This window comes from Athene cunicularia (assembly GCF_003259725.1).
Source record: "Athene cunicularia isolate RWA chromosome 21 unlocalized genomic scaffold, athCun1 chr21_part1, whole genome shotgun sequence".
In the NCBI taxonomy this organism is placed as follows: Eukaryota; Metazoa; Chordata; class Aves; order Strigiformes; family Strigidae; genus Athene; species Athene cunicularia.
In genome coordinates this window covers 3,109,655-3,126,831 of record NW_020799127.1, presented here as the reverse complement: position 1 = coordinate 3,126,831, position 17,177 = coordinate 3,109,655, and the positions used below count along the sequence as shown (strand labels likewise).

Below are 17,177 nucleotides of genomic sequence, written 5' to 3'. Positions count from 1 at the left end.
AAATTAATTAGAATAGAAAATGCCAAGCAACCTTATCTTTGGGCATTGCTACCTTTAACACCTGAAACAAAAGAAGATTCAGATGTTAGATGTAATCAAATAAACATTCTAAATAATAATAGCATACTCACAGGGGCTTTCCCCTTTTTTTCTGGTAGACATTGTCCTCTGATGGAAGAACAGAGAAAAAGGGGTTGTTTGTTTGCTTTTATTGTTCTGCTTTTTTTTTTTTTCCATATTAACATAGAGGATTATTTTCTAGGAAATATAAGCAACATTTAGAGAACAGTAGCGTGGGTTTGTTATAAAATGGAGATGCTTCTTCCAGTTACTGATAAGGGCTTCTTCTGGAAAGCCCCTTTCATTGTATTTCAAATCAAAACACACAAAGTCTGAAATTAATGCGTTCAGATAAAAATGCATGCAGAACATTCCTATTAAACACAATCTCTTCATCCTTTTCATTGCTCTTGTTTTTATTACAGATGTGTGACAGCATTGTGTGATGTAATTGCCTTTCCAAAAAGCCAGCAGCAACGATAAGCACTTTCCACTTCCCATCCTTTTAAATGTCTCGTTCAATTAAGAATTAATTTAAGAATAAGAAGTTCTAAGAAGGGTGGCAGCTGGGAAGCCTGATTTCACTGCGGACATGTGAGACGGATTCTTTCTTCTGAGGAATTGTGGTCTCCCACCACAGCCTTTCCCTCAGTGAGGGTGTTACTAGAATCTTTCCTCTTTATCCAAGTCATCTCCTTCCATGAAACTTTGTAAAACTTGATGGCGTTGTATTCTCAGCCAAATTTGACTGAAGTTATCCAGTGGGTTAAAAAATTATTGACACCATTGATTAAAAAGGAACTGACATATGTATATATACAAAATACTCAGTATGCTCATTTTGGTCTTATTTTTTTCCCTGGAAAAAACAGGCCAGAAAACTTTCTGTGTTCCCAGTCCCGGGAAAGGTCTTTCACACACAATTTTTTGTACTCAGAAGCTTAGTTGTTGTATCAGATACACTGACCCCAGCAGTATAACTTACAGAGGCTAAAACTTTCCAGGCTGTGTCTCGTGTCCTGCTAGAAAAGCTTAGACAGGAGCTGATCAGAAAAAAAACCAAAACAACAAAACAAACCAAAACAAACCACCAAACCAGATCAAACATAGAATCACTGATTGCCTTGACTTCTATGTCATATGAATTCAACCTCATTGTTTGGGAGAATTTCCTAATGGCATATTATTACACAAGATTAAGACATTTTCTAGCCCATTATTCAATTAGGAAAACCAAGAATGTGTTTATTAAAATATAAATAATAATGATAAAATAAGAATATTTGGCTATTCAGATACTTAGTTGTCTCTAAACCTTAAAGGCATACCTACCACAATTGGCTTTCTTACAGCTAAGAGAGCTTAGAAAGTGAGAAGTAACCTGACAGGGTGAAGAAAGGAGGTTAGATTTACTTGTCAAACACACAGTATGCAATGTTCTGAAAACGCCTGGTTTTTATACGATGTCATTCTGGAGAAAAAGATGGGGACAGTTAGTTAGAAAGAAAAGAGTTACAGCTGTTGAGTTAAAGACGATATTTACATCGTCCCAGGGACCCTGTGGAATGCCCTCACCTTTGATACTCTGTCATGTTGGCAGTGCTGTATCTGTGGGTCTTTAATAAAAATAATCAATTATCTGACTCACAATCTTTTCTCATTTCTTCTGTTTTTCTTTTTGCTGATAAGAGTGAGAAGCAAAAAACCATGGGTGTGAGAATTCAGATTCTCATTACTTTCCTGGGCACCTCAGAGAGGTTTTCAAGGCAGTCTGCCCTTTTTTGAAGTGGCTAACTTTTACTTTTGACAAAACTTTTAGGGCAGATAAGAAAGCATGACACCTTAAACCAACTGAAATCTTTCCAGGCACCAGACCCAAAACCCAGAGTAACAAATGAAAGTGGGTGATACGATGAGTAGCAGTCCAAGGCATGATGGTCAGAACAGGAATTGATTTCAAGTGGGATTGGAGGAAAGAGAAGGATTCTCAAGAGGATAGTCTGTTGGTGTTTAAATGTTAATGTGTAAAGCCTAAACCTTTGTGAAGTCACCCTGCCTGGTTGTGAGTTTTCATACACTCATTCAAACAGGAGTAAAATGACTGTGGTGAAAAAAAAATGAGTGTTTCTTACTGGGAACTCTCTTGAGGCTTGGTTGCAGCTCTTGAGAGTGTGGCAGATGGACGGGGCAGGGCTTGGACTCATGCCTGGCTGAGGCTTTGAGGTAGCGAAGTGCTCTCGGAGGGCAGCCTAGATGACTCGGAAGCCTGGGTTCCTGCACAGCCAGCTGTGTACTTCGGGTGACAACCTTGATGCGTGCGACCGACTCACAGAAACCCAACGGCTCCAGGACTAGTGATTGACGTGGTTTTGTTTTGTTCTTTTTTACTTTTCTTTTTTGAACAGCCCCCCACCCCCTCCCGCCCCTTCCTTCTAAATTGTTTTCTCAGCTTGCTGGAGTCTCAAAGCCTGTCTCCTGCTTGTCTTGAACAGCTGGAATGGCTCTGGACTGAATGAACAGACACGGAGCAAGACTGGGCTGGACCCTGGGCAGATCTCAGCCTCCAGGAGGAGCAACCTGGCTGTCCTAACCTGCGATGCTGGGAGCGAGGGAGATTTAACACTGCTGCAGATGGCTGCCTGCAGCCTGGCACAAGGACTGTGGCTGCTGCTGCTTCTCCAGGATACCCAGACAGCCCCACAGGTAAGGCAGGTGGCCCCAGGATCCTGCAGCCCCTCAGGACGCAGGAGGCTGGCGAGGTCTGGGAGCACCCGGGCTGCAGGGCTGTCCTGCCCACAGGCTGGGTGCTGGGTGCTGGGCGTCCACAGAAAGAGGCTTTGTGCAGCACAGTGCAATAAAGGTGTAAAGCAGAACTGTCAGGAGATAAAGGTATAAAGCAGAGCAGCCAGGAGAGTTTGCCTTCTCTGGGAACTTTGCAGGTAGGGGCAGGGAATACAAATTATAATCTGCATCTTTTTATTGATGGCTAGTGTTGCTGCACCTCCAGGCACATCCCAGCTGGGAATGAGGAAGGATTTGATGGGGGTGGGGGGGAACTGTTCTCATTTGTTTGGGTGGTTTGATTTTTCACCTGGATGGCCAGGTGTTCTGTGACAGGTGTACTCATTGTGGAGCTGAGTCCAGAGGGCTCAGTCTGATCAAGTGAGTCAGGGCTGGAAAACTGAAAGATGTAAAGGCAAACAAAACAATAAAATACCTTCCTCTTTATAACCACCCGCCCCTCTGACACTGACTTGCTCATGAATGGGCTATTAATTCTGCATCAAGTTGACTTAAAATAGACATAGCCCTCTAGTTGCACTCAGCTGATGCTGTAGATGCAGGCTAGGTCCCTGCTCACATCGTGTCACCTCTCGTGGGTTTGCTCCCCACCTCCCCTGCCACTTACTCCTCTCTCTAGTGGATCACGTGGCAACCAGCCCTCAGCACCTGGCATAAATCCAGGTGATTTCCCTGGCTGACACTTATGTACGCACATTAAAGAAAAAAAAAAAAAAGGTCATTTGCAGAGGCTCTTTGCATAGGTAAATTCAAGTAGGTGAATAACCGTGCTGTGCTGGATCCTGAAACTGGCCATTTTCCCTTGCAGTAGAAATATGAGCATGTATTGGCCTAAGACACCTGTCTGTATATTGCAACTGAATGATACAGCACATCACTTGGGCTCTCAGGAAATTTTTTACAAGTAACTGACTCTGATTAGATCTTTGAAAATAACCAACTCCTGCATCCTCTTCATAGATATTTGAACAAGATCCTCCTGGCTCTTTTGGTACACGAGTAGGAGTTTGCCCTTGTGTCTTCAGCTGTAAATTCCCCTCCCACATTGCGAGTTTGCTCTTTTTGTCCTGGTTATCTGTCCTGCCACTGTCTCCTTCCTGAAACATAGAGAGATCACTGTTCTTCTCTAGGACTGGAGTCTGTAGTCCTTACCCACCTGAGGAATACTTAGGAGGGCATTCAGGTAAGCTTGCCCAGTCTGCTGAACTCAAACTGCTTTAGGAGAAATGCAGTAGGAAAAAAAAAAAAAAAAAGATGGTATTTTTGCTATTTGACATCACTTTTGGTGATCACAGAATGAAAGGGGCAGAGAGAAAATTTGGGTTTTGGATACTCATTGTCAACATTCAGACTCACTGAAAAATCATCAGTTACCTGGAATAAATATGTAGGTCTTGCTGGGACAAGCAACTGGCTTTTCACTGTCTTTCTGTATGGCCTCTATCACAACAAGCTTTGCTTTCCCTGCCACTGGAGTACAAGTGGTATTGTTTAGTGTGAGCAAGTCACAATTATCAGTCATATCTTAAACCATATTCCACCTCACTTGAGTTCACAGTTTGGGGGTTGTTTTAACATTCAATTAACTCTCATTTGTTAATACTGTCTTTATTATCAAGCAGATAAAGCTTGACTACTTGAAGTCTTAGATTATCATCTTCATTTGTACTGTCAGAATTTGGATAGAAGCTTGAAAGGGAGTCAACTGTTTTGCTACACTATTAGTCAGTTCTAGAATAGCCCATGCTGGTAGAAGATTTTTTTTTTTTACCGTAATATGGTTTCTTCCTGACTTACAGCTCATCTGTAGCAAGCTGATTTCTTACTCTGCCTCACCATCACATTTTCTCTCAGACCTCAAAAGACCATAATTAAATGAGTCAAACCTTGTACTGACTGAATTGCAGAGTAGCCCACTGAATTCAGCAATATCTTTATAATTGCAATTATTTAAATTGGAATAGCAAATGTGCGGAAAGTGACAAGAGCTACAAAAAGCCTATTTTCTAAAACAAATTCTCAAAAGCAAGCACTGAAAAACCCCAATGCTTTGTATCAAATGTGTTTGCTTTATTTAATTGGGCCTTGATCTCCAATGCTTAAAAAAAAAAAAAAAAAAAGTTCCAATATTTATCTGTTCCTCTACGGCTGGCGTAAAGCAGTATTAACTCTGCATCATGTCTCATGCCCAGTCCAGATCAACTCAATTCTGATAAGGCATACAGGTGCAGAAATGTCGTCTGTGAGGTTTCCCGTTACAGCTGTGCCCATCGGCAGAGACCTGTCCCACAAAGCGGGGGCCCTGCTCCTGGCTACGCAGTCCCACCAACTTCCTTGCACTGAATTTCGTGCAAGGGACTGTCCAGCCACAGGGTGAGTTGTTTCAGTGCACTGACCCCCTGAAAACCCACTTCACACATTCAGAAAGCAAAGTTTTCAGTCAAATGAACTCCTAGAACTGAGTCATCCTCTGGAAACACAATTACTCTGTCTTAAATAATCAAGGAGTTGGATAGGAAAGAAAATGTGGGTACAGGCAAGAGAGGGGAAGTGGGATTGCACCCTTGGATGGCAAAGAGCCACAGGATTAGCACGGCTGTAAGAGACACGTATTCCCACTGCGCTAATCCATTCTTAGTGCAGCCCCATCCATTTAGAGTTTCCTCAGAAAGAGAGAGAAAGACAATGACCTACTGTCCTCCACAGCTGGATTCCTCACCCCTACTCACCAATACTTCTGTGATCTTCCTTGAATTTTAAAGTTTTTTATGATACATATTAATGAACAGAATTCTAAGTACTAATGGGCTGTATGTCATTGGCATAAAATTGGTATTTCTTCATTGAGACTGGATTATCTTTTGGAGAGGGGACAGGGAAATGTACGTCTCCTTCAGGAAATACTCGGGAAAGATGCCTTAAAACGTGAAATTGTACTAGAAATTTTAATTTCCCTGGCAGAACCTGAGTTCTGTTTCTGTCTGTCTTGAGATTCAGACAACACTGGATAAGGAGGAGGGACAATCAAAAGATGCAAGAGAAAAATACTCTGAATGTTAATGAAACTGGATTTTGGGGTTGCCCCGTTTCATTCTGTGCCTTGCAGAGACGATGAGTTTGTTCTGTAAAACTTATTGGTGATTTCCTTGATGAAGCAAAGCCACATTCTAGCTGCTGCTGAGTATGGATCATACCACAGCCTGCAGTGTTTCTAGGCATTCTAGGAAGAAGAGGAGGGAGTGGGGCAGAAGTGAAAGTTCTTACACACAAATCCTTCCCTAAAAAAAGAAGTAGTAAGGGACAAAGGGACAAAACTGATGAAGTGAATCTTCTCTCACTGGCTAATTGAGAATTTGTGTAAGCATACTGGAGCCAGGAGAAATGGCTGTAAGTGAAGAATTTCTTAGCCCTTTTTTTTTGTGGGCCTCTACACACAGGCACTATGGAATGAAGAAGGTGACCCCCCACCCCAACACTCACAGCTAATGCTTTTTTGTAAGAAGGTGATAGTGTTGAGGTTTTGTAATGTGAGGCTGAATTTTTTTTTCTGTCTCTTTTGCTCTAATTTCCTTTCATTTCAAGAGCTATTTATGAGCAAGTAGGACCTGCTAAGTCAAACCTTAACCTTCGGCTTCTGCCTAACGAAAAGTCTTAATTTAAATAAACTGGTTTTGCTCTGGAAAAATTAGTTTTATTATTGATATTAACACAATCCTGAGTCAAAGTAATTAAGGTTTTGTGGTGGTTTGTTTTTTTTTTTTTGGTGTTTTTTTTTTTTTTTTTTTGAGGCAGGGTTACATTTCCACTGTCATCCTAGAATGTCTTAAAATATTACTCTTTGACTTAAGCTCATACTAACAAATGGGATAAAAGTCCAAGGCAGAAGACTTTCACTACTTTGTAGTTAAATCTCATGTGTCTTATTTAGTATTTTATAATGCTTGGATTTGTCCAAGCACTCAGTACCAGAAATACATTAGAAATGTCTTAATGCTGAGGATTTTTGTTGGCAATGCAAGCAGTAAGAACCCATATGTTGTATTCTTGAGCCATCATACGATAGAGTATCCCTTTTTACATTAATATTTCCTTTTCCCTCTCACTGCCCTTGTGATTCCTTCTCTTCTTATGATCCTTTTTCTGCTTAAGGCTTGACAGGAGGGACATTTGCTTTGAAACTTCCACTGTTGGCTACCACCTTCTCAGACGCAATGCCGGAAGCCCAGGACATAGCAGGCTGGCTTCCACAGTTGCAGCCGTTGGTAAGGCAGCTCAAAACAGGTCTACGCAGCTCAGAACAGTGTGTTTCTGTGCTGGGGAGATCAATGCTGCTACTGTTGATGGGAATTTTCCTCAGAATTTCCCTCATCTAAACAGAATCATTCTGTGCTCTCATCAGATTCCTCTGTAGCCACAGTGTTAGAAGACAACTAGCTTTTCCCTTCTCTGTTTTGATTACAAATAGCATGCGATGTCCTGAGCAAACTGCTTGTCCAAGTTTTTGAGTGGGAAGATGCTTTTATATTTCACTGGAAAAGCTAGAGAGAATGTAAACTCTAAGTTCTGCTGTAGCAAACTGCCCTGTCCTGGTAGCAGTCGTCCTTCCCTTAGCAATTGAGCTGCAAGTGTTGGCAGGAGAAGAAACGTTTACAGCACCACTGGGAACAGTTTGGACGAGATTTGGTAAAAGCAAGCGAATGTAAAGTTGAGGACCCAGTGGGACTGGAGTGACAGTATGTCCTGCATGCCCTCACAGAGCCTATCTGGGGTTCCCTCGTGCTACCACCAAATTGGAAAGGATTTGATGGCTGATGGCTACTCCTTTTTAGCAGAAATCTAAATAACAGCTGAGGAACAAAAACCCCAAACATATTCATATTACTTGGAGTCTTCTTGCAACAGAGACTTAAGATGATCGTCAAATCAAGACAATCCATAAGGTATCTTTCCATAAATGCTGAGTCATGAAGGGAGTGGGACTAGAAAGTGTTTCTTGATGAATTGTTTTCAGCGATCTCTTCCTAATTAGAAATACTGAGCTCATCAAAATGAAAGATCAAACAAGCCAATATTTTATTGCAAACTTGCACCTTAATTTCTCTAATTGTAGATGAGATGTCAGAGGCGGTATTTTACATGTGGGAAGAGAAGTTACAGGTGGTGAAACAGGTAATTCACATGGTCAGTCACTGAGTGGGTAAATTACCTCAGTTCGGGCCTATTGCTGCCCACTAATAATGCGTGGGTTTGTTCCCTTTTCACTCCATATCTTTGTCTGGGTGTCTTTTGTTTTAGTTAATCTATTACCCTGATATTCATTACACATAGACAGAAAAAGGAAAATTCCGTTATCCTTGTATGACTGACTTCCCTTCGCCCTTTTCCCAGAAGTGGCCTAATCAAACCTCTGCAGAAGATGAGTTTGCACCACAATTTAATGGAAGACTTAAAACATTTTGAGACCTTCACCTCTGCCATTTCTTCAAGGCACGTTCTTTTTTGCATTTAGGCACCAATTTGTTTCAATCCCTCAAGAATTTATGGAAGTTTTGGTGGGTTCTTAGTACAAGATTTTTTTTTTATTCCAGATGCCAAAAACCTTGAAATTTAGCTTACAAAACACCTTGCAAAGTTAGAAGCAGAGCCTATACAATTTTTAGTGACACTTGCCTTTCCACACTGCCAGTATGTTTATTACAGACAAAATATTACATTTTGCTTATGTAATTTATTTTGATCTTTTAACCCTGAAGTGCTAGAGGTGTGGGGGCTTGGTTTATACCCAGGTCCATACCTTAAAATACGCTACCTACAAAGGGCCAGCCTTTCTGCTTAGTTTAAGAGCAGAACTTCGCATCATTGTGTTGCTGTTACAGGTCACCTTAGGTATCATTAGGATTTAGAGGGGAAAAAAATGACAAGAATGGGGAGATAATGACTGATGCTGGGCATTGATGTGTACATTATTTATCACTAGAAGGATCTATAATAAGTTTCATACTCATGAAACACCTCTACTGAGCAGAGGGCAACTCTTAAAGACAGTTTGCAGAGAGCTACTGATTAGAAGTGGTGGGGTGTTCAGGGGGTGGTTTCTCAGCCATAGAAATCCATCATGACTTGTTAAAATGACTTCTTTTTACATCAGAGCACCTTGGGCTTAGCTCAGTAAGCGGTAAAGGTGGCTACGAAGCTGTGCATAACTAGGTATTTGAAAGCAGTGTTTGTGGTGAAGATGTGGGTGTCATGTATTACGTAGGTGGCTGTAGTATATAGCTGCCCTCTTGTGGAAAGGAAAAAAAGAAAAGGTCGAGTACTCTCTTTTGTATGTATATTTTCATAATTTGTATAGTGTGCATGCACAGTTCAGGCAGTAATTTATCACAGCACTAGTATCAGGTCAAATTCATAATCAGAATTTGCACTGTGGTAACTAAGAGCAGAATCTAATCTTAAACTCCTGATTTCAGCATTTTAGACAAGGTAAAAAGCAGCCCTTCCCTCACACTTTTACACAGACACTATTCCTTTATTCAAATCTGAAACTGGACATTTAACTAGTCTGTAAACTGCATAAATCATTCAAGAATTTTGTTCCTATCCCAGCTGCAAATTCAACATCATTTGCGGCCGGAGTTGGTTGCCCAGGAGAACCAGGAAGACAAGACCAGGCTTTGTGGTGACTTCCCATAGCTCTTACGGAGAAACTAACCCAGTTTTTGTGGATTTTTGGTTACTTAGCTACAGACAGGATGCCGTTGTTTCTTAAATTTTCTTTATAAAACTAGTTAATTCTCTTCATATGACTGAAGTGACTCCTGAATGACCCTTTGCCCGGTGACTGGTCTCGTGTCATTTCCTGTTATTCAGTTTAGTCTCAGTGTCTGGCTAACTGGGGTGCATCTCCACACAGATGCAAGGAGATTCCACTTCCTTTTCCTACAGTCTGGGGCTTCCTGTTCAGAAAAGAAAAATACAGGGTGCGCATTCGTAACTCTGATTTGAGTCAGGCTGAGCAAGCACACATCTGCTATTTCGTCTGCAGAGTAAACTAGAAAAAAATGCTCCATAGGGAGGTTGTGTAGCCCAGTGGTTAGTGCAGAAATGTGTCAGGCAGAATTTCTCAGTTCTATTACTGGAGCTTGATGAAATTTAATGCTTTCAATATGTTTCTATTTCTTGTCCTTTTGTTAATTTCCTCCTGGACTGAAAGTTCCCGTTTTCTGATGTAACCTGGGGCAAGTTAAATAACTTCTGTGTTTTATGCTCCTGTGGTGAAAAGAACAGTGCATTGAACAGGAGAATCCAGCCGGGGAACTAGGTAGTGAGATTCTGCACTGCATCCAAAGGCAGTAGGAGACGGTAGGTGTTATTTCGAAGGCTGATGGGAAATTCAGCTGCGGAAAGTGAGATGTAAGCTTTCTGAAATGTTTAACTGCTCCACCAGTATCGTGTGGGAAAATCTCTGGGGAATCTACTGACTGAGTCTTAACAAAAAAATTGCCATTTATACCTTCTAGCAAATACTGAAAATGAAATTCAGATAACAATATTTTTAGGGGATTATTAAGGGAGATGCCAAATTTTTAAAATTACATTTTCTCATCAGAAAACTTGTAACAGTGTAATTTCCCAGAGCATGCAGTGGCCCTGCCATATGAAAATGAAGTCTTATTATATGCTTCTTGATGCAGTTCACAGCTGAGTCTCAGGTTTTTGAGCTAATATTAGAACTATTGTGTGGGGCTTTTTTAACTAAACAAGTATCAGTTATCTAGTCAAACCAAAGGTTGCTCCTGAAAACCTTCACTCACAACTGAAGTGGGATTAGTTATTTGAATAGGGGCTTCCTTGTAGGAATATTTATAGTATTTTTTTCAAGGCAAAAACCTCTCGCTGTCAGTGTAGGATTTGTTGCTGATAAGTAAACCAATTTATTGGTTTTTAATAAATACAATTTTAGGTCACTAAATTCAAGCATTATGACTGCATAAATAACTTATTTGCTGCAAACAAGAATTATTTTTGTGGGTTACAGCCAATCTAGCTAGATTTAGATGATGCTGTCTATGAAACCCTCTTAGTCCAGTGCACATAGAGCTGGAAATCTGTTACAGATGCTAGGGATTTTTATTTTATTTTCTAAAAAAATCCTTATCTCAAATTAACATGGCATCATTTCAGACAGTTATTTTTAGCCTTTTGATTTTACTTGCTAACTGCTACAAGATTTCTAAAAGAGATAGGAACTAATTTCTTACTGATCCTGCAGCTAGATTTCAAAGGGTGTTTGGAGCATTGGCCGAAAAACATTTTTGTAGGTCAATGCCACTACCCTTTTTATTGTATGAAACGAGGCGTTTCTGAGCACTGAAACACTTGATACTTGGTTGGGCTATGGTCTTCCATTCCTAGGTTTAAATGATTTTCAGATAAAAGAGCCTGCTGAGTGAAGATATATACTGAATTTTTGCTAAATACACTGATTATTGCAATCTTTGCTTAAGCATATGGGCAACAGTTGTTTAGTTGCTTGAGGATACTTGAACTTTCCAAAAGCCGTAGGCTTTTCCTTACCATCTGCACCTACCACCGCTTGAGACAGATACCGGGATCTGCTCTAATGCAGAACTAACTGTTTTCTAATTGTGTCTTTTTTCTGTTTCGATTTCTAGACATCATTAACCCCATCTCAATTCTGTGATACTCTTGAGAACTGGTTTTATGATGAAGCGTCACGAAGCTGCTGTTACCAGTGTCCCCCAGGTCAGTATGTTTATAATTCAGTCAAATTAACACGGAGCCTTTCTCGCAGAGATAGGTGGGAACCATGTATACCTGCAGAATTGCCTTTTGTCCCTGGAGAAAGTGCAATTTCACGAATCCCTGTCTAGTGTGGATCCAGATGTGAACTTGTTCCCCACTGCCCTGCCTCTGTTCAGTCAGCATGCGAACAATCTGTAACTTACAAACAAGATAACCCGCTAAACTTTTTAATGTGTTTTTTATCAGTTTACTTGACACTTTGAAGTAGCAAGTAGGCAGGTCTAAGAATTCATTTCAACTTGCCTCGGGGTGTGAAATAGCACAGTGAAATTAGGCTAAATAAGTTTCTGATCAGAGAGAAAAAATATAAAATGAAGGTGTGGAAAATCTGTCATTATCCTCATCGTCAGAAGAGTTTAGAAAGCGTCTCACATGAGGAAGGGAACAGCCCCTTGTCAGGGGACACAGTGGGCTTTGCACAAAGCTAGTTGTGACTCAGAGGCACTTGAGGTCAGAAGCAGGAAACATCTTGGTGAGACAAGACTTCTGGAAATGTCTCAAACTCCCCCTGTTGGCCAAAAAGCCCCGTGGTAGGTGGGGCATTTCGTGGTACTTCACCGTCATCAATCTCTTCTTATAGAAATGTTTTCTTTTTTTTTTTTTTTCTTTTTGAAAGGAAATTTTTGACATTTATTTGTGCTCTAATAATAAAGAGGAGTTTAGCACTTGATTGCTGGAGTTTGCGTGTAGTTACATCAGGGTTCCTGTTGGGACATCTTGTACTGCTGGCCACACCACTAGAATCGTTCAGAGGTTGTATGAGTAAACAAGACCAAGGGATGGAGAAACTGGCCCTGTGAAAGAAAAGGGGTGGGGATCTGACTCTGAGACAGTCCCAAGAAAAGTTGTTCTCTCCTTCAAAACCACACTCTGCAAAAGCTCCCATAATGACAGATGTCATAGTGAGGTCTTGTGAGAAGCAAAGATCTGATTTACACCTGGCTGCAGTGAGCCACCAGCTTCGATCATTTCACCTCTGCTTATTTCTGAAACTCATTTTGTGGCCACATCCTCGTGTCAGTCTTAGACATCTCTTCACATCCTCCAGGAGCTCCTTTGTAAGAATCCTTTTTCATTTTAATCTTCCACTACTCCTTCAAGCGATAACCTGTTCATATCTGCTACTAACTCAACTGCTCACTGCAAAGAAAGAGAAGCTTTTCTAAAATTCTACTTATCAAAGTGGAGCATCTCGAACCCTTGATGCAGACTGACTTTACATTCCTTAACGTTTCAGCCCACAGATGTACAGCTTTCAGTCTGAGCACACTGACCCACATGCAAGTCACCCTCTCTTTCAGTTATTTTCAAGTTCAATTTCAAGATAGACTTCGAACCAAACCTCAAAAGATCATTCTATCAGTTTCTACAGTTGCCCCATCTCTTCTCATGCACTTAATTCTTGTGCAGGTAAAATGAGACTTCATACCTGGGGTACTAGAAGAATATTTTTTTTCTGTCATCACAGAACAAAATATTTCCCTCCTGTCAAGGGGAGAAAGAAAGTTTCATGGAAAATAATGCTAGAACAGCTCATGTTATGCAGAAGTTGGTATTCTGCTTCCTTTTTGTTTATTCTGTTTAGGTTTTTACGTTCTTTTTTTGGGTGTTTTTTTGTTTGGATTTTTTTTTTCTTGTTTGGTTTTGCTTTAGACTAAATCAGATATCCAGCTCTAGCAGGATAGTGCTGCAGTCAATGCTCAAGGTAATTTTCCACGCACAATTAACAGCAAATCCTCAGGAGTGAATGAATCCACATACAAAATAAAACCCTTAAACCACTTATTTAATCTACTTACTTTCAGCACATTTTTCTGTACAGGTGTTTGCAGCGGGTATTCCTGCTGCTCAGGCTTTTATCTGGTTGTTGAGCTACGAACACAATCGGTGGAGAGCAGCACCAGAAGACACTGTTAAGCAAGCTTCAAAGCTACTGCACCTGGGGCACACATCCCCCAAGGGAGGGACCCGTGTGTACAGGAAATCTCAAATAACTGAAGTTAAAGCTTTTGGGTCCTTGGGGGAGGAAGGGCAAAATGACACACATGTGCAGGTACACGTGTGTGTAGCCTGAGTGCTGAGATTCATCAGTCAGCCCTCACCTTGGAAAGAATAGTCTCCGATGAGTGGTTTTAAGGAGGTGGGTGCGATGTGGTTTAGGCTTGTCTGATGGTATTTAGTGGGCCAAATATAGCACAGCTGTTTGTACCTGCACTCCTACATCATGCTTGCCAAAATGCATAGTAGGTGAGTTCTTTCCCTGGCAGGTTCCCCCTCCCTGTGATTAATTCTTTGTGACTGGGTGGTGCAGGCTGGATGCTGAAACTGGGATTAGTTTCTCTCCTATTTTCCATCTGTGAAACATGCAACTCTTGTGATCTTTATGTTGCTGCTTTAGCTTTTCCTTTTGCTTCTGCAACTGCTTTCTGGTAGTTATTTCCACCTTTTGTCAAGGCCACAAGGTCACAGCTGACCACTGTGCCTTCTAATATCTTTGGCACTATGGCCAGTGGTAGAATACCTCATCCCTTGCTTCAGGAGCTGGAACATTAGGAATGCTTCTGTCCCCCCCTTTCCCATACTCCTAGCTGGTTATTGTTACCTGACTTACCAGATGGATGCTTTTAAAAACTAGTCACTAGAAAATGATTACCAGACATAAATATAGAGTTAGGGAATAGCTTAAATTTGGCAAAGACCTGTAGAAGTCTTCTAATTCAGCCAGCTGCTCAACTTCATGCATGATGCATACACACAGAAGGTCTGTGAGGTCCAGGGTAGTGTGCTTGCAAACTGGGAGCACGGAGTCCAGGGCAGTTGGAAGTGTTGAGCAGAGAAAGTGTATTGCATATACATCCAGCATCGGAAAGACATACATGTGTAATCTGATTTGTTTGAAGGAAAACATTTGAAAAATTAAACTATTAAACCATAACTAACAAGACAACTGTAAAACTAGCAGGACTGCTCAGAAAGCACCCTACTGCAAACCTGCTAGGGGTGTACTGGGCACAGCTCAAGAAGTACATCTCGTAACTCCCGTTGTGAACATGGGAGATGGGGTCATCCCTGCAGGAATCCATGCACACCTAGGTGATTCTGGCAGCTTTTGAAAGGAAAAGCGATGCCTTAGGTAACAAAATACCAAGATTCAGTTGCTATAGTCAAGAAGAAAACATGAAAAACAATTGCCTGTGAGTAATGTCAAGACAATATTTCCCTCTCTGCAGACTTGGCAGTCTTTTCTAACTGTCAGCAAATGCCCATTGTGCAGCAGTCCCAACCATCTGTGATGCCATGCACGGCGTCGTTGCAACAGGACAGCCGTGATCCCTTCACACTTCAAAGGGAAAGACAAGAATTTTTGCTAGAGACACAAATGACAGGTACAAAGAGAAGACTGTGGTAGCGTGTCTGACAGTTAAAAGAGCATACAAGAACACTTCAGGATGGTTGTCTCCTGTGAGACAGGTATCTGCATATTTTGTGTTTCTTTCTCCAGGCTATGTTAAAAGGAAAGCATGTCCTAGGGACCCAGAGGAAGACTGCATGAGATGTGGACCTGAACAATATGTGAATGAAGCATTCCAAAAGCCACAGTGTGATGCTTGTGTATCATGTGCAAAAGGTTTGCTTTCCCTCACACTTACCTCTCAGTCATATTCTCTCTTTACGCTTCATTTATATTTTATTCATTTAGAATTTCCAGCAGCAAAATTGTCCATCCTTGGTTACTGATTTAGAGAACAGAATGCTACCTTGCACATAATTAGTATCACTTCCTGTGTGACCTGGGACTACCAAAAACTTCTCTCATCCAGTGCTGCCCAAGTCTTTCTGCTTTCTGTCTTGTATTTACAAGCCACTGTCCACAGGCTTCTCCAATTACTCATGACTTAAGTTGCCATCGTGAAGTGTGCCAGCAGCTTGTTCTGTTTCCTGAGCCTTTGAGCTGATGTTGCTCAGCTCTGGCCCCTGCTTTGCGTTTTCCTTGCAGGGTGATCCTTTGTTACATCTGTTTCTTCCCCGCAGAATCCGACCTTGTGGAGAAGGAGCCCTGCTCCTTCAATTCCAGCCGTGTGTGTGAGTGCCGGCCAGGCCTGTTCTGTCAGACCCCTGTTGTGAACACCTGCATACGATGCCAGCAGCACACTGTTTGCAAACCTGGTTTTGGAGTCAAAGTCAGAGGTGGGAATTCCTACCTGCCTAGCTGGCCTTTCCTGATGGAGGCCATAGGCCTGGACATGATGCATGTTGTTTGGTTGGTCCTCAGTCATTATTTTTATTCAGGCACCTCAACAAATGACGTTACCTGTGAAGAGTGCCCTTCTGGGACCTTCTCTGATCGAAACTCCAGCACTGACACCTGCAAGCCCCACACAAAGTAAGGCCATAGTTCTTTAAACTAATTAATTAAAGTTAATAATGAAAAGGGACTCCTGTCACAAAGTATATACATTTATCTTAGAGGCAATGGGATAATTTTGACCCTCCATGCAGAGCTTAGAAGTGCTCTGTACCTGTGGCACAGCTCTGTACTGAAGGAAGGAAGGAAGGAAGGAAGGAAGGAAGGAAGGAAGGAAGGAGGGAGGGAAGGAAGGAAGGAAGGAAGGAAGGAAGGAAGGAAGGAAGGAAGGAAGGAAGGAAGGAAGGAAGGAAGGAAGGAAGGAAGGAAGGAAGGAAGGAAGGAAGGAAGGAAGGAAGGAAGGAAGGAAGGAAGGAAGGAAGGAAGGAAGGAAGGAAGGAAGGAAGGAAGGAAGGAAGGAAGGAAGGAAGGAAGGAAGGAAGGAAGGAAGGAAGGAAGGAAGGAAGGAAGGAAGGAAGGAAGGAAGGAAGGAAGGAAGGAAGGAAGGAAGGAAGGAAGGAAGGAAGGAAGGAAGGAAGGAAGGAAGGAAGGAAGGAAGGAAGGAAGGAAGGAAGGAAGGAAGGAAGGAAGGAAGGAAGGAAGGAAGGAAGGAAGGAAGGAAGGAAGGAAGGAAGGAAGGAAGGAAGGAAGGAAGGAAGGAAGGAAGGAAGGAAGGAAGGAAGGAAGGAAGGAAGGAAGGAAGGAAGGAAGGAAGGAAGGAAGGAAGGAAGGAAGGAAGGAAGGAAGGAAGGAAGGAAGGAAGGAAGGAAGGAAGGAAGGAAGGAAGGAAGGAAGGAAGGAAGGAAGGAAGGAAGGAAGGAAGGAAGGAAGGAAGGAAGGAAGGAAGGAAGGAAGGAAGGAAGGAAGGAAGGAAGGAAGGAAGGAAGGAAGGAAGGAAGGAAGGAAGGAAGGAAGGAAGGAAGGAAGGAAGGAAGGAAGGAAGGAAGGAAGGAAGGAAGGAAGGAAGGAAGGAAGGAAGGAAGGAAGGAAGGAAGGAAGGAAGGAAGGAAGGAAGGAAGGAAGGAAGGAAGGAAGGAAGGAAGGAAGGAAGGAAGGAAGGAAGGAAGGAAGGAAGGAAGGAAGGAAGGAAGGAAGGAAGGAAGGAAGGAAGGAAGGAAGGAAGGAAGGAAGGAAGGCAGGCAGG

The 17,177-nt window shown here is 41.9% G+C and overlaps 1 protein-coding gene across 4 annotated transcripts in view; it reads left to right on the top strand.

Moving 5' to 3' along the window:
- Window positions 1–2,323: 2,323 nt before the first annotated feature.
- TNFRSF8 (TNF receptor superfamily member 8) overlaps window positions 2,324–17,177 on the top strand; it is a 24,734-nt gene continuing 9,880 nt past the window's right edge. For 2 of the 4 annotated variants that reach the window (XM_026862877.1, XM_026862874.1), the window contains exons 1-6: window positions 2,324–2,423; window positions 2,553–2,763; window positions 11,538–11,628; window positions 15,191–15,316; window positions 15,721–15,876; window positions 15,979–16,072. In XM_026862877.1, coding sequence (XP_026718678.1) covers window positions 2,692–2,763; window positions 11,538–11,628; window positions 15,191–15,316; window positions 15,721–15,876; window positions 15,979–16,072 — 539 coding nt within the window. In that variant the 5' untranslated portion in view covers window positions 2,324–2,423; window positions 2,553–2,691. Of the gene's footprint in view, window positions 2,427–2,552; window positions 2,764–11,537; window positions 11,629–15,190; window positions 15,317–15,720; window positions 15,877–15,978; window positions 16,073–17,177 lie in introns of all 4 variants that reach the window. The other 2 variants (XM_026862875.1, XM_026862876.1) reach the window with 2 other exon arrangements.